Genomic DNA, 27,267 nt, shown 5'->3' with positions numbered 1-27,267 from the left:
TAAATTAAATAAACTAAAGAAAACAGCGACCGAACGAACAATATTTCTGTAGGGTCGGTTTTATTAATAAGGATTTTTATGTACATTCATGAACATCGATACAAGAAAACCAGAGAATGTCAAGTGTTTCGTTTTAATGTTGGAATATCTATCTATCTGATTTTTTTGACAGTTTACTATTGAAAATAGTAGATTCCGGATTCATTCTGCCACTACAACTCTTGCAATCCATTTGAAGTTCAATTCAGTAAGAAAAAAATACGGGTCCAATGTTTTGCGATAAAGAACAAAATTGTCACTTTTGGCGAAAATCAGAGAACCACTATATCGGTTTGGCATGGAATGGCTGTTGTATAACGTATGATTTCTCTATAGCCACCATTTGGAGTATCAAACGATTTCAATAAACGGATTTCAGAATAGTACGCCATGTTTCCACCCGTGTTTCTAGGCTCAGAAAACATTTGTAATATTTTGTAACATCTGAACCCCCCTAATCGATCTGCGGTTTCTTAGGTACAAATGAAAGCTATATTTTTAGACCTTAAAATAAAAATATTGTATGACATCTCGAATGCCTGCTATATTGCAAAATGCTCGTTTTAAGCGGTTTTCGAGGTACCGAGACCTTACTGACTCTATTTTATAACATTTTCAGTAAGCTGATATTTTTTTACATAAAATATTAATATCCTTAGGAAGGTTTTTTTTTTGTTTTTCACCATTATTATGCTGATTTGGTAAAACATAAACGCATGTTTTTTACGCGTTTTTTTACGAGGTACGTATCCTCCGCGTAAGAAAACCTGGGTGTACTCGTTTTTGAAAATATGAATCTTACAAACAGCCCAACCCATTCTCGATTTTACTACATTCGATGAAATTTATTTGAATGAATTTTCTAGAACAACTTCAAACTGATCCCAAAATGTCTTTTAAATAATTTTAGAGAAAATTTCGGGAAAAAAATTCTTATAATTTTTGAAGCATTTTTGATGAAAGTGATGAAAGAGACCCTCTATTTTCATGTTTTTTTTTGGAAAGATGAGGCTTTTTTATATAAAAGCTTCCGGTTGTATCGAACCCATGCGGATAATGTTTCGGTAGTCATACGGCTTCACAGTTCATTAAGTAACACTTCATAACTGTACGTCTTCTTGTTCAGCTACCACTGTTTGACCCACTTGCGAGGATCTTTCTTTTTTCAATACTCCTGCTGACGGCGATCAAAACGCAGCCAAGGACGACTGTGAACAACATTCAATGATATTGTAAAATACATTTGCATAATAATATTCAACGTGTATGGGTCGCTTGAAAATAATTAAGTTTTTTCTCCTAAAAATAAATTAAAGCCGATAAAAAAGGTTGAATTTTCGGGTTTTTTCTTTGTTGTTCTGGTAAACATCATGTTTTTTTCACGGCTAATCCAGAAATGACGGTCATCATCTAAAAATGTGATTAGAGGCATCAATGTTATTATTGTGCCGTAAATTGGCTATCCAAGTTGTTAAAGTAATTAAAGTCAATTTCTGATTTGCAGCGATACAACGTACCTTTGAATTTGTGACTGTGACTGCTTCGAAAAATATAATTTGAGCATGTTATTAATTTTTTGTTGAATTCAACATTTCAATTATCAAAGCATTTTTTTTATTAGTAACCAGCTAACCGGTGATGGGTAAACATTGGGGAAAAAGAAATGTCGTATTTCTAATCGAAATTTGACGCTTTATTTAACACTCTTAAAATTATCCAATTTAAGTCAAATATGCGCCGGTTTGTTCGCAAACTTGTTTCCATTTAGATGGTAACTTCATTATCCCCCCCTTATAAAACCCCCCTATCCTTATTTCCAAAAAACAGCCAGTTTCGCAAACCTCTTTTGAGGCCAACTTAGTATCACCAAGAGCGTTTTGCATGGACCGGAAGAGATGATAATCACTTGGAGCCAGGTCCGGACTATACGGTGGGTCCAATAGGACATCCCAGCCGAGCTCCCGTAGCTTCTGGCGGGTCATCAAAGATGTGTGAGGCCGAGCGTTGTCCTGGTGGAAAACAACACCATTCTTATTGATCATTTCGGGCCGTTTCTGGTGAATCGCCTGCTTCAAATGGTCAAGCTGCTCACAGTAGAGAACCGAGTTGAGGGTCTGGCCATAGTTGAGCAGCTCATAGTGGATGATTCCCTTCCAATCCTACCAAACACACAGCAAAATCTTCCTGGCCATCAATCCGGGCTTGGCGATGGTTTGGCTCGCGGCTCACCGCGCTTCGACCACGACTTTTTTCGCTTTAGGTTGCCGTACGTGGTCCACTTTTCATCACCAGTCACCATCTTCTTCAAAAATGGGTCGAGTTCGTTCCGTTTCAGCAGTGCATCGCAGGCGTGATTCGGTCTAGAAGATTTTTTTGCGTCAACTCGTGTGGCACCCATACATCCCGCTTTTTTTGGAATACAATCTTCTGCAAATGGTTCCAAACGGTTTTATGGTCTATACTCAGTTCCTGGCCAATCGTGCGAGTGCTCACATGCTGGTCTACATGGATGATTTCAACGATTTTATCGGTTCCCACGACGATTGGCCTACCAGTACGGGGTGTATCTTCGACAGCCACTACACCAGAACGAAATCGATGAAACCAACGCTGTGCTGTGCGAATCGTTACAGTATCGGGTCCATAAACTACACGAATTTTTTCTGCCGCCTTCGTTGCAGCTTTACCTCGCAGGTAGTAAATACGTAAAATATGACGAATTTCTTGCTTGGTGGACTCCATCTTCGACGTGCTATAACTTGAGACTGAAAATGACAATCACAACACTGTCAAAACGACACTTGTAGCACAGATTGTCGTCTTTAAATAGCCGAATAGTATGACCCAATGCGATAAGTACAACACAAGATATGTTTCAGTGTTGCCATATATTGACAATATACGACATTTGTTTTTCCCCAACTCAATATCAGAGGTTGCGGGTTAGGTCAGGTACGCTATGTTACGCTATGATCTATTTCAATGCAACACTTCCAACCACAATTGGTGCAACTGAGTCGATCTTTGAGGTTCAAACATTCCCAATATGCCAAATGATGTGACATTTCTTTCAACGCAACGCTAAGCAAGATGTTACACAAATCGCCAATGAAACATGGAAGGCGCTTTCATGGGATGTCCTACACCACCGTATTCACCATACATAATATCTTATCCCTCGTTCTGGTCGATCCCTCATGGTTTGCCCAAGTAGCTCTAGTTTCTAACGAAGAAGCCTTGAGTCAATCCTTGGATCGCCTCAAAAGGCAAAATTCGGAGATAAGAATGGTCAATATACTGAATGGAAACATTGTATCAGGTCATCTGAACCTATTTGTATCATTCGTACCATCAATAGCATCAACCAAAATATTGTTGAATATTATTCATGAAGTCAATTTCGTTGTATACTCAAACACAATATTAATACACTGAAATTGCCCATCATAATCAGACTAATGTGTCGAGCATCATTCAGCGCGCGAAGTGCTCAGCTCAGAGATGTCTCACACTATCAACACGTTTACTCCAAGATTAGCTATCACTCATACTGCCGTTCTACGCATAGTTGTCCCATGTTACTTTTTGACGATTTTCACTTTTTGTCATAAAACGTTGTTTTTATGCATAATCTTACGGAAAAATACATAAAAACATGTAGTTTATTCCCAACTTTTAAAAAACAACATCAAGCTCAATTGTCCCATGTTGATATTCTATTCATAAGTGTCCCACCATGTATTTTTTGTAGATCTATATCGAATAAGTCGGTTCAAGTACAAGAACTTCATGTCACACTTTCAGCAGGCCTAATGCACTCTTTTCTGGTTTGGAAGAACGAACTAATTCTCAAACAAATAAGAAAAAGTTTAACAGAACACGTGTACACCTTGTTAGCGAATGCCTAATAACAATGAGATTTATAGTCTGCGAAGGTGTTGCAGATTACTCATTTCTTCATAAAACGATGTTTCTATGCATAATCTTTCGGAAAAACACAAAAAAAATTATTGTTTGTTCCCAGTATATCAAAAAACAACATCAAGTTCAATTGTCCCATGTTGATATTCCAGGCATAACAGTCCCACCATGTATTTTTAAACCCGTAATCAAGCTTGATTGGTTCAGTGAGGGGATCTCATCACATTTCATTCAACAACAGTATAGTGCTTATAAAAAACCCGGTGTATTGCTAAATTGAAATGCCTAAAGCTTTTGGTAGACAAATATGCGGGAAAACTTTGATTGCGTTTTTCTCAGTTGCTGATTTTGGAACATGGGACAACTATGCGTAGAACGGCAGCATAGCGCCGTCGGTTTTTGTTTCCATCGAAGAGCCAAGTGGTCAAATTTTTGTCCTATCAATTATGCGCCCTCGCCCTATCGCGCTAGGATTGGTTCCTTATCGCGCGTGCACTTGGCGTTGGCTTTTGACACGGTTTGCCTACTTGTACTCGCCACTGATAGCGCCGCGGCACGGTTCCATATGTTCATTATCTGACCAGCAGTTGCTCCGTGTGTACACGGGGGATCATACATTCGTTTGAATAAATACAAAATATAACGTATCTATCGATTTAGGTGCTGTTGACGAACAAACCGAGCCAGACTCCAAAAACTCTCGGAAGAGCAGTAACAGCGCGGTGGTACTCCAGGAGGGAAGCGCAAGGCGAGAACCAAAATACGCAAAAAAAACAAGGATCAGAGCGATCGTCAGTGAGCATTGGCTTATTTCCTTCGTGTGAGTGTGTGTGAGGGAGATCGGAATAAAGCAGTGGAAACAAGCAAAAAAGTAAACAAATTTTGTGTTTGTTAGTGTTCGATTCGAATAAGAGAAGCAAAGCGAAATCGAAAAAAAGGTTGTTGTGTTTTGATGCACTCTTATTGCGATGGTTTGCTCATCGAGAATCTGGTTCTCGGTGCGAGCCGCGGTATACAGCGGTTGATTTGGGATGGAATTCCTGTTTTACTGGTGGTCAAGGTGAAATAAGGTGGAAGTAAATAAAAAATAAATAAAAGTGAACGTGTTTGTGTAAAAAAGGGACTGCGGCGAGTAGAAAAAACGCTGGTGCGCGTTCTTCTTGGTGGTGTGTTTTTGGTGCAGAAATTGATGCAAATATTCATTTTGCGGCTGCGAGAAAAATAATTACGACATAGGTGCCGGCTGCTGCAGCAGGGTGTGAGATTGCCGGTGACGATGAACGCCAACAAAAATAGCTGTTGTCAATACGAGGCGACTCGGTTTACTAGAATGCATCTGGCCGCAAGTCGCAAGGAGCGCAAAGCCCACACTTCGCCGTCTGTCTGGCGCGGTGTTGGTAGCGGCTGTGGCATTGCGATGATGCTGGTGCTAGGATTTTCGCTACTGATTGGAAGCGTTGTAAAGCCAACGACCGCTGCTGGCCTTGAAAAATCGGCGAGCGCAGGTGCTGGCAGTTTTACCACCGGTGCTTCAACCGGCGGCGGTGATGATGATGCTGCTGCCGCCAGTGGTAGGGATGGCGTTAATTATAAAAATCATAACAGAAATGAAAAGTTCGCGGCTGATATAACGACAACTCTTCTAGCGCCACTATCCATTTCGAGGAGGAATTTAGCGACACCCAGTTCGACTACGGCGGCGTATGATTCCGATTTTACAGGTGAGTTGATTTCTCTTCGTAGCAATAGGCATCTGACGCTGATGGCACGGGAATATTAATAGCTTCAAAGAGAACTCGGCATAATCAACTACGGGTTGGTGGAATCGGCATGGAGAAGTTCCTGGGGGAAAAAACCCGACAGAACGTGCAAAGGTTATCTCTTTTCAAATGATCCCTATGGTCGGCTGGATCGGCAACCGTTGAATGATGCAGAAAAATATTCTCTGGTGAGGATTTTTTCATTCATGTTTACAATTCTAGCAACGCTTGTATGGTGGAATAATCCGACACCAGCGAGCAAACTTACTCGGAAGAAACTCTAATGAAAAGTTTGTACCAAGTTTGTAACTTGAATAAAATAAGTAAAAAACTTTCATTTCCTTTTGCGGGTTCTAAGGTAGCTCTGCTCGTTTGTTTTCTGGTTTTATCGAGGTGAGGTTCGATGCGGCATGAACGAGAGAACGGCTTTGCATTGCTATGTGTTTAGGATGGTTGTCTTGTTGAAACACAAACTGTTTTTCCAGATTCGTTTTAATCGATGAATCCTCGAAAATTTTACGATGAATGTTGATGTAGGAATTGGAGGTCATAATTTGGTAGATTTTCAAATGAAAAACATGCCCGGCCATATCGTTGCCTTCTTCACGCTTCACGGTATCTTGAATATGTCGTTCCTGAGGCCACCTCTCCCGGTTTGCACCATACCTCTATACGACTGTTCATGATTACTCAAAAATGCGCAAAAACTGAGTTTCTATTTATAAACCTTTTTTATGCCCATTTACGACAAACATGATCAGTTTTAAGTAGCGGAAAAAGTCTGAAAAAATGAAGTGACACTGGTTAAAAATGAAACGAATAGTAGTTTGGCCGGATACCAGATATCTGGCAAGCTTCAAGGCCAGATAGCCGGATATTCTCTTAGATATTCCAGATATTCGGCTTTTTATTTGCGAATACGAAACTGGAAGACATGTGTGCATGAAACGAATGAAGGATTACACCTTAGAAGAAATAAACACATTTTTACATAAAAAAAAATAAATAAATTTTCCGTTTCGAATGTACATCTTTTAATAGAGTATCAAGTTTTCTGCAAGGAATCTTCAACAGGGTTTTTTACTGACAACAATTCAACTACTTAGGGGAAGATCAGAATTACTTAATTGCAACTTTTTGAGACCCGTGGTCTGACTATTTAGGAGTTCTTGAAACGTAAACAGTCTTGCTGGCAATGTTATTGGAGTTTATAAAATATCTTGCGACGAATATCCTGAAAGTAACAGCTTATCGTCGTCTTCAAGACCTGTAAATGACACAAAAGGACGAAACTGAATCAAACCTTATACACGAAATTCACGACACACCTTTCGGAACTGTTTCAGCGAGTAGCAAATGAAAATAATAATTAGCGTCGCGTTCAGAAAAAAATTGTAAGGGTTTGTATGTAGGAAACGACCGCATATTTTCGACGTAGAACTACGCCATTATATTATAGAATCCAATTGTTTACCAATTCGAACATAATTTTAGAATGCATCGAAATTTTTGTAATAGATTATGTTCTTCGTTACAAATAAATTTGATGGACGTCCTTTTACATTTGATATGATGCCTAGGACTACCAAAATATGTGAACGGAAGAATTGTCAAACGATCATTGTATTTCCCTTTTATCATTTCCCTCTGAAATTATTGCACATCTCATGTTTACTTAGTTCTCGAACCGCGAAAGTTCATTCACCTTTAGTATCTGAAATGAAGTTTTTTCCAGGTTTCTCAGTACACTTGCATGTATTTGCAAAGCGGATTCCCCAGGCACACCAATTTAGAAGTTCGTGTTAGGGAAACACAACTCAGTGGGAAAAAATACCCCCGACTCGCATGGGATTCTCCCAGGCACATTGATTTTGAAGTCCGTGTTAGGGAAACACAGCTCGGTGGGAACAAAAATACCCCCGACTTGCATGTATATTTGCAAAGCGGATTTCCACAGGTACATCGATTTTGAAGTCTGTGTTGGGGAAACAGTAAATCGGGCCAATCAAAACTTGGCAGTCAGGGCGTTTAGATAACGCTTGACATTTTACAGTTATTCAATCGTTAATCTCATGAAAAATAACATTTTATTAATTGTGATAGACGCGCAGAAATATATCCTATCACTTGATGCAAACATCTTTCCGATCTGTTAAGAAATGTTCGACTTATAAGCATTCGAAATACGGGTAGGATTAGCACACAAATCGGCAGAATAAATGTTTGGAGAAGAAGGAAGTTCCTCCAGTTTTCATGAATTGTATTGTATAGAATATCAAACAAATTTTAGAGAATTTCCGATTCGATTGGTATGCAAATCATGAGAATTCATTTACAGTGAAAATAGTTATTAACGTTAACTTTATTTTCTTAAAAACGTGACCTGTTTTCTGATTTGGCACCCTTCCTGAAAGACGTAGTTCTACGTCAAAAAATCTCGTTGCTAACGAGGTTTACAATATGTGAAAAAATATAGAATTGATCGTCAACACGATCCATGCATTTGGTGGCCATTAAAATCTAAGCAGCCAATCGATGGATGAACCTCAAAGGAAACATTTATTTGGCAGTGGACTTTTTGTTTAGAGAGTGTCAAATGGAAACGACAGTAACAAAATTAGAAAATGATTTTTATAAAAAACCCCTTTTGATCCGCAGGGACCAACGTAAGTCATACGAAAAGTTCATCTTTGGTCCCTTAGCTCGGACAGGGCTTAACGTGTTGAATAAGCCAGAAGAACTAGTGTATATGGGACAGGAAGAGGCAGGGTTGTTTGATGAATCTCAACCATGGCCGATGAAAAGATGTATTTCGGCGTGTTCTTTTACCTTTTCGCGGCATTGGTGGTCGGCTGGAATGCAAAGCTGTTTCGAACGCCTACACTATCGATATAACTGCTAGTGATGTTGTATGAAAGCGTGATAATATTACACCTCATCATAAAACTAAGTTGGAATAAAGAAGAACATGAACGAGAATATATCTTTCTCTGTCAGGGCCGTGTATTTGGCAAACTATACGAAAAGCTTTCATATGCTTTCATGCAAATGTGTTTCCTGTTTCGCTCGCTCATATTGGCTCTAGCATATTTATATATTATACAAATGACATACACGTATTGGGGAGTAGAACATTTCCTGTTATTTTTTGGCTCATTTAATGTAATAAATCGGGATGCCATAACATGTGCTAGAAATTGACTTTGGGTGTAGCATCAAGTACGTCTTGTCTTTCATTATGAGCACGAAAAGAAGTTTTCCACCAGTGAAAAACAGGTTTTTCATTTCTTTCACCGGAAAGAAGTTTTTCACTAGTACCTCAAGCTACTCCTTCTGGATGATTGCTTGCTGCTCCGATACGGCCGGTCTCGTCTGACGCTTCCGCATAAAAATGTCCATTTTGGCCAGATTCTCCTTCACCATTTGGCCGGTTGCTTCGATCTCCCCGCTTGAGGAGCGGCAGGGAGAGGATGTTGTAAATACCAGATTGGGTATATCTGGCGGACACAAAGTGCCTCAGGATGTCCAACTCCTTCGCTGTGGGGTGGAGCTTGCAGTATGAAAAAATCATCAAGTTGCTTGACAGTGCTGCTGCTGCGAATCAACAGCCTTGAATCATTTTTGTTATAGGCTTAATAAACGTAAGAAAATTAGTTCCATTTTTTCATCGCCATCCGAAAGTAGTCCATTCTTGATGCATACGTTAACACTAAAATCGATGAAAAATGGATTGGAATTTTCGAGGAATTTTCCATTCGATAATTGGAAGAAAATTGAAGAATATGAATCATGCTTGCCAGACTTAAAAGCTCTGACTGAGTGATTTATCAGACATGATTTAGGGGTGCCTCAAAGCGCTCAAAATTTTGATTTTTATATCCTCGAAAAATTTTCCAAAGGGAGAGAAAAGGAAATTTAGAAAATCGATTTTTTGGTCGATGCCAAATGACTTAAAAATGCATAAAATGTCGAGGGCTGATGTTATCTCGTAAAAAAAATTTTGACCGAAAATCGACTTTTTGGGACTTAGTCTGAGTAGCCAAAAAATCAAAACTTTGTGTGCTTTGAGACACCCCTAAATCATGTCCGATTGAGCTGAAATTTTGCACAGGTCATTTTTTTGGGTAAATAAACAAAATGTACATGGTTGGTTCTTTAAATTCGATAATTATTTTTTTAGCATACCTTCATTGCCTCTCAGACTAATTCCCAAAAGGTCGATTTCCGGCCAAATTTTTGTTTCGTGATGACACCAGATCTCGACGTTTCATGCATTTTTAAATCATTTGGCATCGAAAACAAAATTTCGATTTTCCAAATTTCCTTTACTCCCCCCTTGGAAGATTTTCGAGGGTCAAAAAATCAAAACTTTGAGCGCTTTGAGGCACCCCTAAATCATGTCCGAATGAGCTGAAATTTTGCACAGGTCATTTTTTTTGGCCAATAAACAAAATGTACATGGTCGGGTTTTGAAATTCGATGATGAATTTTTTTCCATACATCCATTGTCACCCTAGTACACCAAGGTTTTTTCACGCGGATTTTCCAATTAACGCGGTTTTTTTTGCGCGGATTTTCGAATTAACGCGTACGTATCCCCTGCGTAAAAAACCTGGTGTGTATATACATAAAGTTTTGTTTTTTGTGTCCCGCGTTAGACCTCTGACCATCTGGTCACTTTAGCGAAGACTGTTCTCTGAAGTTGGCCTGGTGTACGAAGCAAAGAGTAATTGGTTGTCATCATCAATACCTGAAAATTTATTATTTATTCATCATAATTTACCACTGGGTAATTTTGAGTACTGTTTATAAATAAATGTTATGCGTAAATATTAATTTAATGAAAAAATATGGCATTTCAGTAATTAAAATTTTGTTTTTAATTATGATTTTGATATGCTATGCTAGCTAGCTAATTAACTATTTCGTTATGATTTATGTTGTGGAGAAATTGTGATTTTTTCTCCATGTCCGATATCCGGCCGGATAGCAAATATTGGCCGGATAGGCCGGATATCCGCGTAAATAATTTATTATAGTTTCTATGTTTGAATTACTTTATTTCCAAATAGAAATTCCTCTGAATTCTGTTATTGAAACATGTTCAAAGTTATGCTAAAAAATAAAAAAATGCCTTAATGACATCAAGTTGAAAGGCTGCTGCCCTAAAATATCAGGTTGAAGACATGCATATTTCATAAAGGAAATTGGCGTGAATTGTAATACAAAACAATCCGTATGTTGCTTTTCCACAAGTTCCTTTTTATTAAAAAATAATGAAATAAATCCAGGTAAAAGTAACACGAATCGATAAAAATATTTCCTGAGATGTTTCTATCAGCTAAATGTACTATTAACACGTTGAGCCCCAAATTTTTCTTGCTGCGCTTTTCATTCAGCCCGCATCAAGAGCGTTTGCGCAATATCAGAATCGGTCCCAGCTCCCAAATATACTTATTGTATGTTTAGAAAATAGTCAGAAATTCGACTTGAAAGCTGCCCCATTTTGTAAAGCATTTAAACACAAACCGTATATGTTTTAATTTTCTTAGTTTGTAACTTTCAGTCCCAGTCAGTCAGCGATTTCCCTCTAAAAAGCCCCTAGGGACCGACGCGGGTCTCAACTTGTTAAGTACAAATTCATCCAAGTATTGATATGCGTCGGAAGTTTCCAGAAGTGAATTAATTCAATTTTATTGAATGACTCCGTTATCCAGATTGAGATCCAAAATGAAAACTGGACGTGAATACTTTGAAAAGTTTAAATGTTAAAAAAAATGTGAGCTTTATTTCTTTCCGTTTCAACTAGGGCAGTACTTGTTTTCAAAATATGAAACATAATATTCTTGGATTTAGAAAGGACATATTCACAAAACATTGAGAATATGATCAATGCTACACCATTTTACGGTACTTATTTGTTTGAAAACTTACTAGAAACATTTATTCGAAATAATTCATACACCAAAAACTATTTCCGTAATTTATTTTTAGTTCTAAGACATCTTAAAAAAGTTACTTTATTTCGAGTTACGTTACATCGAAGTTGCTTTATATCGAGGTATGACTGTATAATCAAGTTAAGAATTTTTTATTTTTAATTTTTTTTTATATACATATATAGCTAAACTCGAGTCCACCGCGAGTAATCGGTTTCCCACATTACTAACCATAGATTTAAGAAAATTGTTTGTATATATATAGTTTTAAAAACATATTTAAGAATTCGGCTCCTTTAAACTTATGCAACTGAGCCTGTAAAAATAAACGATTTAAAAAAAAAAATTAAAATATATACATCAGGTAGTTTTTGTTTTTTTGAATATAGAAGAAGAATTTAATTTTTGATTCATCCTCTTAAAGTCAGAAAATACCTTTCTCACATAAAAAAAAAGAATTCTTTTAGAAGGTGATAGAGGATCATATTTGATAAAAAAAAATCCTTCTACGCATATATACGAATTTCAGCAATGACAGAGTAATTGAACTCTGTTTCGGGCTCTGTTTGCCTTTAACTGATTCTGTTTGAAACATCTATACTGTATATAATCGAATCATATATAATATGTCATATAATCATATCGAGTCCGTATATAATCGAGTCCGATCTGTAATATAAAAATTATTATATGATTTTTTTAAATTTATGTCTATATATAACAAAGTCCGACTTGTAATACACTGCGTCCCATAACTAGAAAACTACTCCATTTTTTTGAGTTTCCAGAGATATGTAAGAAGTCAGTTGAATTGACGTACAGACCCCGTTCGATTTTGGCGCATGTGCCAAAACAAAACAAAAATATGATCCTTTATGTTGCCAATATAAATAGCTGGAATCGGTCAACTGGTTCCGGAATATGGCCGGAACATGTTTTAGTAAAGTAATGGGCATGATCAAAGCAGTACTTAGAACCGTACTATGCCCATCATGTGACACCTCTAATTATTCGGGATTTTAAAATTAGCTCATTGGTGGTCTTATCTCCCCGAATTTATCGAGGTACACATCTTAACAAATACAAACGTCCTTGTCCTTGAGGAATAGTTATTGAAAAAATAATTTTCTCTTTCTTATTTCATGTTTATTCAAGTAATAGATGTTTGCATTTTCAAATAGTAAAACTATATCTCAATTCATGATGAACAACATTGTATTTGGAAGTGTTTCGTCGCAAGTTTATTCATCCAAGCACATCTGCAGCGTAGCACTACGAATCTTTCTGAGATGCAACATATCAGCCATCTCCAAGTGTTTTTCCGCAGCCCATTCGATTACCCGGGCCAGTTCTTGAGCGACTTGGCGGGTTCGGGTCAATGCTGGACCTGGAAGTACGATGTCCATCAAAATCAAATCTTCGTCTCCTTGTTTATCCAGAAATGTCCGTCATCTTCTTCTGCCTCTATGCCGCCGCAGCCTTTGTTGTCCTTGTTCAGTACCAGAGCGATAATTTTCGCGTCTGAGTATTCATCAACGCAAAATTGTTCTTCGGGGTATTCGGTTGTTTCAACTGTGTCGATATCCATCTGGGAATTGAACAATGTACACAAAGGAACGTCGTGTCTTCGTGCAGCAGTTCTAACTATCCAGCCTATATTTTTCCAAGATTAAGGTCTTTAAGGTTGATTTTTTTAATCCATTGCTTAAAGTCAGGTTCATTGCCGATTTCATGATCTTATTTGTCTCGGTATCTTATTTTGGTAATTTGAATGACCTTCATGGGCTGTAGTAAAGGGGTCACGTTTGGCGGAAGAAACTTTACCTCTATCAACCCGTCATTTGAAATTAGCTCATGTTGGGAATGATGGACCGTACAATTGTCAAGAAGGAGAACGACTTTTGGTTCGATTCCCACTCTACTGGAAAATTTTCGAATATTTGGTATGGAAGACTCGTGAAACCGTGAAACTTCTGAAATATTTCGCGCGTCGTCCATGCATTTATCGAAGCGGCATATTAAACAGGAATTTGAGCTTTTTTGAAAGCCCTATGGGTCCATAGTTTTTCTAATTTCAAACATCGGCAATTTGTGAGTATCCGTAGCATTTACGCATGGCATAGAGGTTATTCTCTATTTTGCCATCTTTGACCCCGGAGCAGTAGACTCTTCAGTGTATACTAAAACAAAAACTAAAATATTCGCGTCATGTAAATATAAAACATTATTGATAGCTAAATATTTTTAATCACTAGAAAGTTGAAAAAATATATGAAAACAAGCCGTTTGTTTTTGGCATGGTTCGATTTTGGCAACACAAAACATTCAGGCGTGTTGCCAAAATCGAACGGGGTCTGTATATAGTGTGGGTGCTCCCTTGGCCGAGTGGTTAGCGTCATAACTAACATGCCGGGTGTTCGGGTTCGATTCCCGTTCTGGTCGGGGGAATTTTTCGTCAAAGAAATTTCCTCCGACTTGCACTGTGATCACGCGTATTCTAGAGCTTGCCACTCAGAATGCATTCAAGGCGTGTTATTTGGCATAGAAATCTCAACTAAGTACTAATAAAAATGACGCAAGTAATACTACGTTGAGACGGCGAAGTTCCTCTAGGAACGTTAGTGCCATTGAAGAAAAAGAAGAAGAAGATATAGTGTGGAATACAATAACTATCTTCAATTATAAGACTCGTTATTTGAAGTTTATTGTTGTGTCCAGGCGCGAAACATAAAAAAAAACTAAAATTCCAGTGTTTCATAACTATAGAACCAGATGGAAAAACTCTCACTCCTATACAAAAATAACGTCATTGAATTACAATAAGTTTTTAATTCGTAGGTCATCTTTTGCTCTCAATCAGTTCAAATAACCCATCCAGGGTAGTATCGACCAAGCTGCGCCATGTTGTAGTGTGTATCTCGTTCTACATAGAGGATACTGCTCGTTTAACCTCTTCAAATCACTCATACTGCTTGTGAGCTGCACATACTATTTGTACCATCACTTCTCATAAGTACTTGACAGGGTTTTGTTTTGGTAAACAAGCTGACCGGTCCAGAATCTGAAGCCACTATTCATTAAATCATAACATGACCTTTCGGATTTTATAAATTGATGCCAATTATGTCAGCAGTAAACGATTCTGAAGCACTTCTGACCGTTTATTCGTGTTGATGGTAATCTATCTAAACCAGGCCTTTTTGAAAAAATCCTCCCTAAACCATAAAAATCCCATCTCCAAAGCTCTCAAGATTTCCGTAAGAGAAAACCACATGAATAAAACTATGTTTTCAATTCATATGATACACTAATTTGAGACGGAGAAGTTAATTTTCTTTTCTATTTGAAAGAAGTTCATCCTGCCTGAAACCCTATATGTACCCAATCATACTAAGAAAAAGTCAACTTTGAAAAATCATAACTCAAAACCGAAAAAGAACACATCTCTGATTTTTGGTTATGTTATGTGAAAAAACTCAGCTTTCAAGAAAAAAATATAAATAATATAATAAAAATACAATCAATAATTACGAAAACAAAATTCAATTATTGACAGACGTAATATTAGAAAAGACTAGCTATTTGGTTTCAATTTGATATGTTGATCATCTGGATCTGACCGGTCATTCAAAAGTTATGAATGTTTGAAAAAAGTCATTTGAAAACTGAAAAAACTCTAATAAAAAAGAAATACAGGTCTTATATTTTTAGATAAGGATCAAAACTACCATTTCTCACGAAAATAAGAGAAATACTTTATCGGTTTGGCATAGAATGGCTGAATGTCTATATTGATTAATTGTGTATCGATAACACAAGCCGTCATAAACTGAAGCGATCACAAAAACAAACATACATCGCCCGAAACAAAGAGCTATTAAAGCTCTGGCTTATGCAACATATGAAAAAATGCGATTCACCCTCTATTTAAACAATTTCCTGCACTATCGACACATCTGTGATCAAATAAAACTCATAAAATTCATCCCTCGCAAGCTCTGCAGCGCGTGAAGAATCACTGCAATTAGTGAAATTACGAGGAAATTAGTTTACACGGTGCGATTACGCGTTCGTTCGCTGGCCGCGATGGCGACAATTCGATCCGAAAGTGCATTTCACCAAAATTAAATGTGTGTGTATCCGGCCTGATTGAATCGCACAAAATATTCAGGAAGCGCAGGAGTCACCGGGTGTACCGCACCGACAACGCAAATTTGACTTATTCACCGCGAAGCCTGAACTGGACCCCCCGGCCTTAAACTGCGGTAAACAAATTAACAATCAATATGCAAATAGATCATGACGAGAGAGAGGCCGCACATCGAAAAGCCTACAGGTCGATTGTGCTGTTGTTGGCGGTGAGCCTCGAAAAATTTTGTTCGGTGGATGCAACGTCATTTACATATTGACGGATGCGTGGATGCATTTATACGTTCATGGAATCATTCGACCGCGGCCATGACCACGGTCACGGCGACGACGACGATGACGACGTCAATTCCGATGCTATTCAGCATACAAATGAAGGCGTGATGTGTCTCCCCGGAGGGTGGAGGCGATGCATTCGAAATTTCATTTCTTTTCATTAGAAAATTCCCCGAAGGAGGAGGCTCTCCGTTCGATAAAGGCAAACATTTATGGTACAGTGCAATGAATGGTTCCAAGCTAGCCAGGGAACGGCAGAATGAGTGGGCTACAGCTATGCTATCGGAATGTTAGTGCGCAGAATGTAAATTCTTCGCATACAGAGCCCCGCGCAAAACTGTATGACATGTTCATTAGAATGCAGTCGGGAGCACTTAATTTTGCATCTATAAACACTGTCTGATGTTTTGGAATGACACTCGCCAGAGTGCAAAGATCAAGTAGGAGTGCTGAGAAGAATAATTGGATGTATATATCGCGGGACAAGTACTGTTGAACGCTCGATTTGAACTATGACTTGGGAGCAATTTGCTGTGAATCGTTGAACATACACATACAGATGATTTTCATTTTCCGAAACAGTTCAAGTTTAACAACCTAGCCTTTGATGAATTCCGTCTGAAATTTTCGTCTAGACCAGCGGTACTCAACCTTTTTTCATAGGGGCCCCAAACACGTGTTGCTGATGGTGTCGCGGGACGCAAAAAAAAAATAAAGAAGGGTGATGTCCTAAACACGGTCACTTTATTAACATAGAACTACGAAATTATTACCGGCAAGAACAAACAAAATAATATAATAAATTTAGTAATAAATCTCTTTGATATAATTTTGAAACGAAAATATTGAACTTCTTGAATATCTAAGTACACCCAGGTTTTTTTACGCGGTTTTTTTGCGCGGTTTTTTTACGAGTTTTTTTTACGCGGATTTTCCAATGAACGCGGTTTGCAATATCACATCTTCCCCTCAGTAACGAAGAGTTAAGAAATTTCGAACTCACTTAATTTAAAAAAATATTTTTTTCTTCGGAGTGAAGCTCCGTCTTTTATTTTACTGTTTGAAATATAACTTCAGACTGACTGACTTTAGACTGAAAGAGACGAATGAACTCTCAGAGTTTAAAGTCTCTCTAATTCAATACCTTCCTTCCTTCCTTTAGACTGACTTTACAATTGTTATCCCTGTCTTTTATATTCACTTGAGATGGTTTACAATAATTTTATCTTATCTTAATTCAGCATATTTAGCGGGAACGATCCGGGTGGTCTGATGTGTTTATGTTTATCCGGGCCGTCTGGGAATGTTTATGTTTATCGACCGCTGGTCGATATTGTGATGACTCGTATTTTGTTTATCTCGAGTGTCGTATGTTGAGCTGGCTGGTGTTGCGTTAACTCTTCCCCTCTTAAGTAACTTTGTCCTCAAAGTTGGATTGTTCGAAATGGTGATGGCATATTGATAAATGATTGTATTTCTGTTTTGCGTTGTTCTGATAATTCTGTTGTTGTTAACTCTGGATTTGTGATGATGGTTTCATCTTTTCTGTTGACTGGAGTTTGGATTTCCTCAAGGGTGATATTTTCTCTGTTGATATCTGGAACCTTGAATTCGGCTTTGATGATTGGTTTTCTTGAATTATATAGGAATATTCCGATAATGGCGATAATAGATATGAATGTTACTCCTCCTAAAGATCCAAATAAGTTAAGCTTCCAGGTGAGTGAATTATTTTGAAGACTTATTGTTTCTAATTGTTCTCTGTTTTTTAATGTTAGATGTTGGAGATATTCGGCAGGTGGTGCATCAAGAGTGTCAATTTCAGTGGCTAATAAGCCTGTTGTAGTATGATATGGTCGTCCAGGTATGACGGTTTCAAAATTTGAGAAGACTTCTCCATTGATTTGTAGGCTGCATTCTTCAAACTGGATTAAGAATGAACCGTTAAGTTGTTGGTTTGTATTGCTGCAATTTGATGAAATTGTCACGATTGCATTATTGATGAGAATGGAGGCATCGTTTATTCGTTTGATTAATCCTTTTGAATATACTTTTTCAAAGGTGCAATTAGAATGTTGTCCGCGTATGAGGCGGTTTATGCAATCATTGCCTGGGGTTAATGTTTGAGTTTCACATAAGAAGTAGTTTCCTTGGTCTTCACATGGTTGGCTTGATTCATATACATATGTGGTATTTCGCATAAGATAATTGTGTTGTAATGCGATTCGTTTATTATTGCTTATGATAGAATCAATGTACTCATATTCATAAATATTTTTGGAAAATTGAGGAATTTTCAGAATGTATGCAATATGTGTTGTGTTTAACATCACCTGTGCTGTTGATTGTGATAGGAGTTCTTCGAATGATGTAACATATACATCGTGATTTCCCAAAAAAGTTGCGATTGTGTTAAAGTCGCGCATGGATAAAAGTTTGCTGCTTGGTATGCCATGTTTTGCCATCAAGATTGCTTCTTCAAGTGTTTCTATTTGGTTTTGAAGTGAATCTAAATTTGATAACATCATAAGGTGGTTGATTTCAATAGAGTGATTCTTGATTCTTTGATTTTCAATTGTAAGGATTTGGTTAGCTAGATTGGTTACTTCTTGGATCCTGTTACTTATGGCTTCGTTGATCATAACTTGTTTGTTGTTTTGTGTAATGAGGGAGTTAATCGTTGCGTTGATGATGCGTAGGTCCTCTGCATCCGGATTGCCTGCTACCCATTTCCAAATGGTGCCTAATGTGTCCCATCTCTTTTGTCTTTTTACAAATGGTTTAAGTTTGAGGAATGTTTCATACAATTTATTATTTTTGATTTGTATAAGTTCGTACAACGGATTGTTTGATGGTTCTAGTTGTATTTCTTTATTTACATGAGATATTGTGTCGCCTATTTGGAATAAATCAATTGGATGTACAATGCGTATATATCCTATTTTTGTTCTAGCTTTTCCAAGAGGTATAATTGCAAGTGGGTTGTTTGTTAGATCATGTATTTGGATTCCTGCCAGTGTCTGAGATACGCAGAGGGCGAGTCTGTAAGGAATGTTTTTATTCGTTTATATTTTTTCGTAAGTTACATTTGTGAATTTTTCTGTTATTCGAATCTATGATATATGTATCGTGGTTTTCTTTGATTTTTACAATATTGTATCTGCTTTTGCGTTTATTGTGAGAATTAGTTTTTTCATATGCATAAGAATTTGGTTCATAATGTTGATAAGTTTTTGGGATTATTTTTTCTTCTTTGTTTTTGAAAAGTTTAATTATTTTGTCATTGTTTTTATCTCTTATTCTGGCTATTTCGTTAAATGATAAATTTTCTCTAGGTGTGTTTTTTATAAAGGAATGTATTGTGTTATTGTATCTATGGGCTGCTTGTTGGATTAAACAATGTATTGTCATATCGGGGTTTAAAGCTTTTATGCATCTGGCAATTTCTCTAATGGTTGAATGGCATCTTTCGATTTGACCATTGGTTTCTGACCTGTTTACTGGTGTTTTAAAGATTTGAACGCCTAGATTTAATATTTGTTGTTCTATAACATTGGAAACGAATGTGCTTTCGTTATCAATGACTATTTGAGCTGGTAAATCCCAATCGAATAATAACTGTAATAATACATCTTTTATATCTGTAATGGATTTTGATTTGATGGGTCGAATCTTCAGATATTTAGAAAATTTGTCTATTGATGATATAAAGAGAAAATTGGAGTTGTATATAAATATGTCAATGTGAATAATTTCTCCAGGATAGTTTGGTATTGGTGTTTTTACAGGTATGAATTGTTGTGGGTTTCTTTCATATTTTTCTGTTTTACATATTTCGCAATTTCTTACAACTCTTTGTATTAATTTGTGCATTCCTGGAAAGAAGTATTTTTTTATGATTTGTTGAGAATTTTCTTTAGCATTTCTATGAGAAAAATTGTGTATGTTTTTCATTTCTTCTAACTGTTGTTCTTCATTGTTCAGATCTGTTACTTGTGTTTGTGAAAACCTAGCTTTGACAATTTTAGAATTAAATTGTTCTTTGTATACTTCTTGTATTTGACCCATTATGTTTTCATTTGTTAAAATTCCATTTACAACTCCTGGATTTAAATATTGTTTAAGTGTATCTTTTAAGAATTGTGGAGTGAAATTTGGTTCGACAAATATGTGTCGACTGAATTTTTCAAAAGGAACGTTGTGTTCATGCGATGAAGTTTGTCCGATTTGAAAAATTAATTGATTCCGAAAAACATTGATTGGTGCTTCTGTAGATGGAATGTATGAAGTGTCATCGTTTTCTCCTAAATGAATGGTTGGGGTTAGTGAGTTAATTTGAATGCGTGATAACGCGTCTGCTACTACGTTGGATTTTCCAGGTTTGTAATGCATTTCGTAATCATGCTCTTCTAAAAATGATTTCCAACGTTTTAGTTTGGCGTTGTTGTTTTTTGGTGATAGTGTAAATGTTAGTGGTAAATGGTCAGTGTAGATTTTTAGTTTTGCTTCGTATATGAAGTTTCTAAGAGTTTGTAAAGCCCATACAACTGCTAGCATCTCCTTCTCGTTTGTCGCATAGCTTTCTTCTGTTCTCGAAAGAGTTCTGGAAATGAAGGTGATAGGTCTTTCTCCGTTGGAAAATTGCTGAGAAAGAACAGCTCCTAAGGCTTTATCTGATGCATCTGTGGTGAGTATAAAGGGTTTTTCGAAATCGGGATACGCTAAGACGTCGTTTGAAGATAAAATATTTTTTAGAGTTTGGAAAGCAGCTCGTGCTTCTGTGTCTAATTTGATTGAAAATGCTTTTGATTGATTTTTTGGAATTTGGCGATGGCCATCTTCCCCTCTTAGAAATTTTGTCAAAGGTTTTGCAGTTGCTGCATAATCTTTGATAAAACGTCTGTAATAACCAGATAGTCCAAGAAATGCTCTTAATTCTTTCAAATTTGTGGGTTGTGGGTATTTTTCAATGCTTTCAACCTTTTTTTTTTTGGATTTGGTTTTAAGCCGTGTTCTGAGACAATAAATCCTAAAAATTCTACTTCCTTTTTCAAGAATTCTGATTTATCCGGTTGAATTTTGAAGTTTGATTTTCTTAGTGTTTCCAGTACAGTTTTCAAATTATTCAAGTGTTCATTTAGTGTTTTTCCGAATATAATAATGTCATCAATATAAACATGACATATTTTGCCAATGTGTTCTTGAAGAATATCATCCATTACTCTTTGGAAGATGGAAGGTGCATTTTTTAAACCGAACGGCATTCGAACGAATTCGTATTTACCGTTGTTTATAGAAAAAGCTGTTTTTTCTATCTCAGATTTTGACATAGGTACTTGATGAAATCCTGACGCAAGGTCAAGTGTGGTGAAATATTTGTTATTTCCAAGGTTTGCTAAAACTGCAGATGTATCCGGGATAGGATATCTATCACTTATAGTTTTTGCATTTAGTTTACGATAATCAATTATTAATCTGTATTTTTTTTCATTGCTCGCATCGAGTTTTTTTGGTACTATCCAAACAGGTGCGTTGTACGGAGAACGCGAAGGCTTTATTATACCATCATGAAGAAGTTTATTAATTTGTTTTGAGACTTCAGCTTTCAAAGTTTGGGTATAAGGATATGATTTACAATATACAGGATTATCATCAGTCGTTCTTATTTTTGCTTCTACTCTGGTGGTAAATGGTAATTTTTGGTCTGGTGGCTGAAAAAGATCCTGAAATGAGGTTAATATTGCTGCAAGTTTATGTTTTTCTTCGGTGTTTAGATGTTCGTTCCTGATGTGAATTTTATTGATTTGCTGAAAATTATGTTGTAAAAGTGGAATAATATTATTGTTCGGCATAATAATTTTTTCTCCAGAGACATCGATGATTGCTTTAAGTTCTTTCAGAGTATCATGACCTACAATTGCGTCAAATGTTTTTAATTCATGCATGTGGTAAAATTTTATTATTTTGTCGGAGTATGGTTTAAAGAATTTTCCTTGAGAGTATTTGCTGATGGTTATGTTCCCTCCTATTGAAGAAACTGAAAAGGGTTTTGCTACATTGTGTGATATTTTTGTGAATCTGGGATGTATGAAATTTTTATTGGAACCTGTATCTACTAAAACTTTTAATGCTTTTTTTTCGCTACCATAATATAGAAAGTACGGTAACGAAGATTTCATCCTAAAAATTAAATTCTGCGTTTTCAAATTCTTCGTTTTCTTCATTGTTGTCTTGAGTAGTTAATTGCTTCATGTATCTTTCAAAGTATGGATCTTGTTGTATTTGTTTATAATAGTTCTCTTCTGATTCTTCAATGTGTTCTTCTATTGGTTCCTCTTGTTCTTCTTTAATTTGAGATTCTTGTGGGTTATTTGTGGAAATATTAAACATTCGTTGGTGTTTGGGGGGTCTGTTCTGATTTGAATTCTGTGGCCTGTTTCCATAATTTATCATTCTGCTTCTAATAGATTGATCTACTTCCATTGGTTCTGGTGGTGGTTGTTGGAAAGGATTCCTGGGAGGTAATGGTGGTTTTTGGAAGGAATTTTGTGGGAATGCTTGATTAAATCTCTGATTGTTTTATCCAAATGGTGGTGGTCTTTGATTATTATATGCAAATTGTGGTGGTGGCCTGTATGGAAAAGGTTTTCTTTGGATTGGTTGTGGGATAATTCTTGGCGGAATTCTAGGTGGTATTGGAATTAAATTTCTTGGTGCTGATGGGAGTTCTGGAAGTTTTGGTCTTGTTAACATTTTCCTACATTCAATGTTTTGAAAAGAAATGCAGTAGCCGTAAGCTGCGGCTAATGATGTTGGTTCGTAGTTTCTGATAAATTTATAAATGTCTCCGTCCAATCCTCTTATGAAAGCATCTATGGCTTTTTTATTATATGTTTCAATCAATGCTCGTGAAGCTTCGGGGTGTACAAATCTTTCATCAGTATTAATTTGATTAGCAATTAGTGAAAGAAGTCTATTTACTTCGTCATAATAAATTTCGAGCGATTTTCCACGTTGTTGGACACTCATTAATTGATAATCTAGTGTCTCTAAATCTCTCTTTTCACCATAGTAGGTAATAAGAGTTTTTTTAATTGAAGGCCAATTTATACCAATATTTGAAGCTACCAAAGCATCATTGGCTTCACCTCTAATTTTGCGTCTGATAGTTTTGCAGACCATGTGAAATTTGTTCTGCTGTTCAACGGAATTTCTTTCGTTTGTTTGGTATAGTTTAACCAAACTATCAACATCGTTGAGCCAGCTGTTTAATTCGCTAGGCTCTCCAGTGAAAATTGGTAAATCTTTTACGAGATCCGGAATTTTTTCAAATGATTCAGGATTAACTCCTGAGCCATCTGGTTTTGTGAAATACAATGGGGGATCACTATAATCAGGATGAATTTTTGGGGAGGCAGCGGCTTCTAAAGCGGCAAGCCTGTTGAGAATTTGATCGACAGCGTTTTGTTCCATGTCGTTCAACCTTAGTTGATTAAATGCTTTTTATAGATTATCCAGTTTTCAGAAATGTCAAAAATAAATGTTTGAGAAAAATTTATTTAATATTGTTCAAAGATAAATGTTTATTTTGTCCTGAAAAAATTGTATTCAGTATAGAATATTAAGAATAAATGTTGATAAAAAGATTGTTTCGCAAAAAAAAATTTTTTTTAAATATTTTTGGAAAATATTATCCTGAAAAAAAATTGTATTATATTAAATTATATAGTATTTATTTATTATTTCAAATATAATTTTTCAAAAAATATTTTATAAATTACCTTTACTTCCTCTGAAATCAATTGTGTATTATTTATTATTTATTTTTATCAAAATATATTTTGTTAATTACCTTGATTTTTCCTGAAATCAATTATTTGTTATTATTTATTTGTCATATATTTTGTTGTAATTATTATTCAGTTTGATTAAAATTATAGAAAATTATTTGTTTTAATTCACTTGATTATGTAAAAATCACTTTTTTATTTTATTTCTCACTTTGTGATATTCTTATTTTCCTTTGGTGTACTTACATGAATATTCCTAGCATTCTAACTTCCGACTTCTTCCAGTGGAAGTGCGAGTTTTCGAAACCTCTTTCGGTGAAAGTCCTCGTTTTTGATTTTTGGTACCGGAACCTCTGACGGTCGGTATCCTCCTCGGGTCGAGACCAGGCGGTGTCCAAAATCTTTCCGGTGTGGCGGCTGGTTCCCTTTTGCTAATTGCTACTTGTGGAGCCTTTCCACACGGCTGCTCAATGGCGGTCGTAGTTTCGGATTTTTTCGGATAGTTTTTGTTCGCGTCACTCTTCCGTGGCGAATCTTACTATCACTCACTACACTCGCGCTGGTCCCTATTCGGGCGCCAGTTAAGAAATTTCGAACTCACTTAATTTAAAAAAATATTTTTTTCTTCGGAGTGAAGCTCCGTCTTTTATTTTACTGTTTGAAATATAACTTCAGACTGACTGACTTTAGACTGACTTTACAATTGTTATCCCTGTCTTTTATATTCACTTGAGATGGTTTACAATAATTTTATCTTATCTTAATTCAGCATATTTAGCGGGAACGATCCGGGTGGTCTGATGTGTTTATGTTTATCCGGGCCGTCTGGGAATGTTTATGTTTATCGACCGCTGGTCGATATTGTGATGACTCGTATTTTGTTTATCTCGAGTGTCGTATGTTGAGCTGGCTGGTGTTGCGTTAACTGAAGTTTAGCGCTTAGTGCCGCACCTTATCACGATTCTTACGTGGATTTGAGGTGTTGGGTAACGGGGAGCTCGCCGGGCAGTACAACGGGGGTTTTTACAGGCAGCTCTGGACGGTCCAACAGTGGTACTGCACGTGCATCGGCAGAAGAGTGTACAAATTACTAGGAAATCTTCTAGCAACAGCAGAAGACCTCATTCGTGAGGAAAACCGAACTATAGCTACAAGTAACCCTCGAAATTGCAAGAAAAAAACTACGGGTTTTCAGAAGCGAGCAACACTCAACTTTTTACTTTCGTTCTACGTAAAGATAGTCCTATTTGATATCTATCATTAGGTGACATGGTTTTTTTTACGTGGATTTTCCAATTAACGCTGTTTTTTTCGCGGTTTTTTTTTACGAGGTACGTATCCCCCGCGTAAAAAAAACCTGGGTGTAGTTTTTCAGTATCTCCTAGCAAAATTACATCTCCAACGCAGAACGGAACATCCCAGGAGACGAAAATAAATTTTCACCTTCAGTTTTCTATCGAAGAACACACAACATTCAACGCTGAAAAATACCTTACGTCACTTTTAACCCGGAAACAATAATTAAAATCATGAAAATTGAATGATCGATTGAAAAAAATCACAAATCAGACATTCATCTGGCTAGCGACCGGACCGGACGGACGGCAGCTGAAGATGGTTGATGGTTCATTCTTGTTCTCGCGAGAACAATACACGCACTCAGAACAATACACGTAACGCACTCAGTATACATCGCAACATGCTTCTCGTGCTATGTACACAAAGTGCGACTTCAGATGTTTACATATTTGTCCCCCACTACTGTTATATATAATATTTGATAACGCAACAATCCGCACAATCTCCAAGGTAAGAAAACCGATAATTCTCTTCTGCTTTGAATTTACTCTACACTATGCTCGCTTCTTGCATATTCTGAAGATGCATTCTGTGGGGAAAGAAATTGTCCAACACAGTAGCATAATTGAAACCGAGGTTGGCTAGGGCGAGCACAGTAATTTGAGAACTTTCACAGGGTGTCGACTACCTTGAAAATCAAGGAATATTAGACAAACAATGTCAGGGTAAATCAGGGAATATCACGGAATTTCGTCAACAATCTGGAAATAAAAATCCGCCAATTAGAATTGACGGAAATTGATTATTGCAATAAATAGAAAGTTAATGATTTAATAAAAAAAGTATTTGACTAGTTTGGTCCTCAGCGCAAAAGTAGACGGCTTTTACATCCGCGCTGTTTTAGTTTTATTAGTTTTATATGTTCGTGTATGCAGAAAGAGAGTTATGAGAAAATCATTAAGTTGTTTGACATTCTTTCTCGACTGTCGACTGAAGTCGCGTTCCTAACATCTGGATACTCGCCTGTTATATCATTTTGAAAGTCCCCTTCACCGTTCTCAACCTCTTGGTTAATCTACTAATACCATAAAACTAGACGAATTATAATTGTATTTGTGTAAAGTATTATTACACTTTGTGTAATGTGTCAAACTCCATTATTCTCATCTCATGATTCCTAAATAATTTTTTAAGTCTTCGTGATTATGACACATACAAAATGGTAACGAGCCAGACAGGCCAACCAACAGAGTCCGGTGAGCCGCAGGTTTACTATAACTGGTCTAGACCAACAAGACCCGAGCTCAGCTATACTCAACCTGCGACCCATCGTTTTTTTTTGGTTAGCCCATTTAATATTACTTAATTTCAAATTATTTTTTATGTGTAACAAAGAAATCAGAAATCAAATCATCACGAAACATGAAATGAGAATGATGAATAATAAGAAGTTTGACGCAGTACACATGTGTTACACATTAGTTAGTAGTATTAATGAATTGAAAGCATTCCAATTTTTCCATGAATTTGGTCTGTTCATTTTTTGTGCTTTTAGCATCTAATATATCGGCGAGGTGCAATATTTATATACAATTGCGAATCAGGTTCGTATAAATCGGTTGCTCGAAATCCAATGAATGATTGTCCTACGAACAATGTTGATAGAGAAAACTTAGCTCCGTCGTATTCAAGTTATTGAGTATAAATGAGCCATTCGTGGTTTCAATTCACGGTATTCACAATTCATCAGCCATCAGTCATCCAGATAGCGAACAGACGACAACGAGGGTTTTGAAAGGCCTTTCTCAAGACCGAGTGTTGAGTTTAGTTTTCCAAATTGGCCTTTTTTAAGGCTATAGATAAATGAGATGAGACATTTTATATACACGCATACCACGCTATACGGCCGCTCTTTATACGACATTTCGCTGAAACGGTCCTCTTCAATTCAGGCACGTTTTCGATTTAAAGGCTAAAATGTTTCGTTATAACCGCAAAACAAAATTCAAGGATTGGTTTAAAAATTACTTTTTTACAGAAGTGAAAAAATATTTGCGAGACAATAACTTATCGTTGTGAAGAAGTTGAAGTTGT

The 27,267-nt window shown here is 36.6% G+C and overlaps 1 protein-coding gene across 1 annotated transcript in view; it reads left to right on the top strand.

Moving 5' to 3' along the window:
• Positions 1–27,267, top strand: part of LOC129769908 (low-density lipoprotein receptor-related protein 1) — a 274,104-nt gene that overhangs the window by 12,150 nt on the left and 234,687 nt on the right. Inside the window, exon 2 of the mRNA XM_055772444.1 lies at positions 4,621–5,681. Within this exon, the coding sequence (XP_055628419.1) occupies positions 5,237–5,681 (445 nt within the window). The 5' untranslated portion in view covers positions 4,621–5,236. The remainder of the gene's footprint in view (positions 1–4,620; positions 5,682–27,267) is intronic.

This window comes from Toxorhynchites rutilus, chromosome 2, assembly GCF_029784135.1.
Source record: "Toxorhynchites rutilus septentrionalis strain SRP chromosome 2, ASM2978413v1, whole genome shotgun sequence".
NCBI lineage: Eukaryota > Metazoa > Arthropoda > Insecta > Diptera > Culicidae > Toxorhynchites > Toxorhynchites rutilus.
This window is presented reverse-complemented; position numbering and strand designations above follow the sequence as displayed.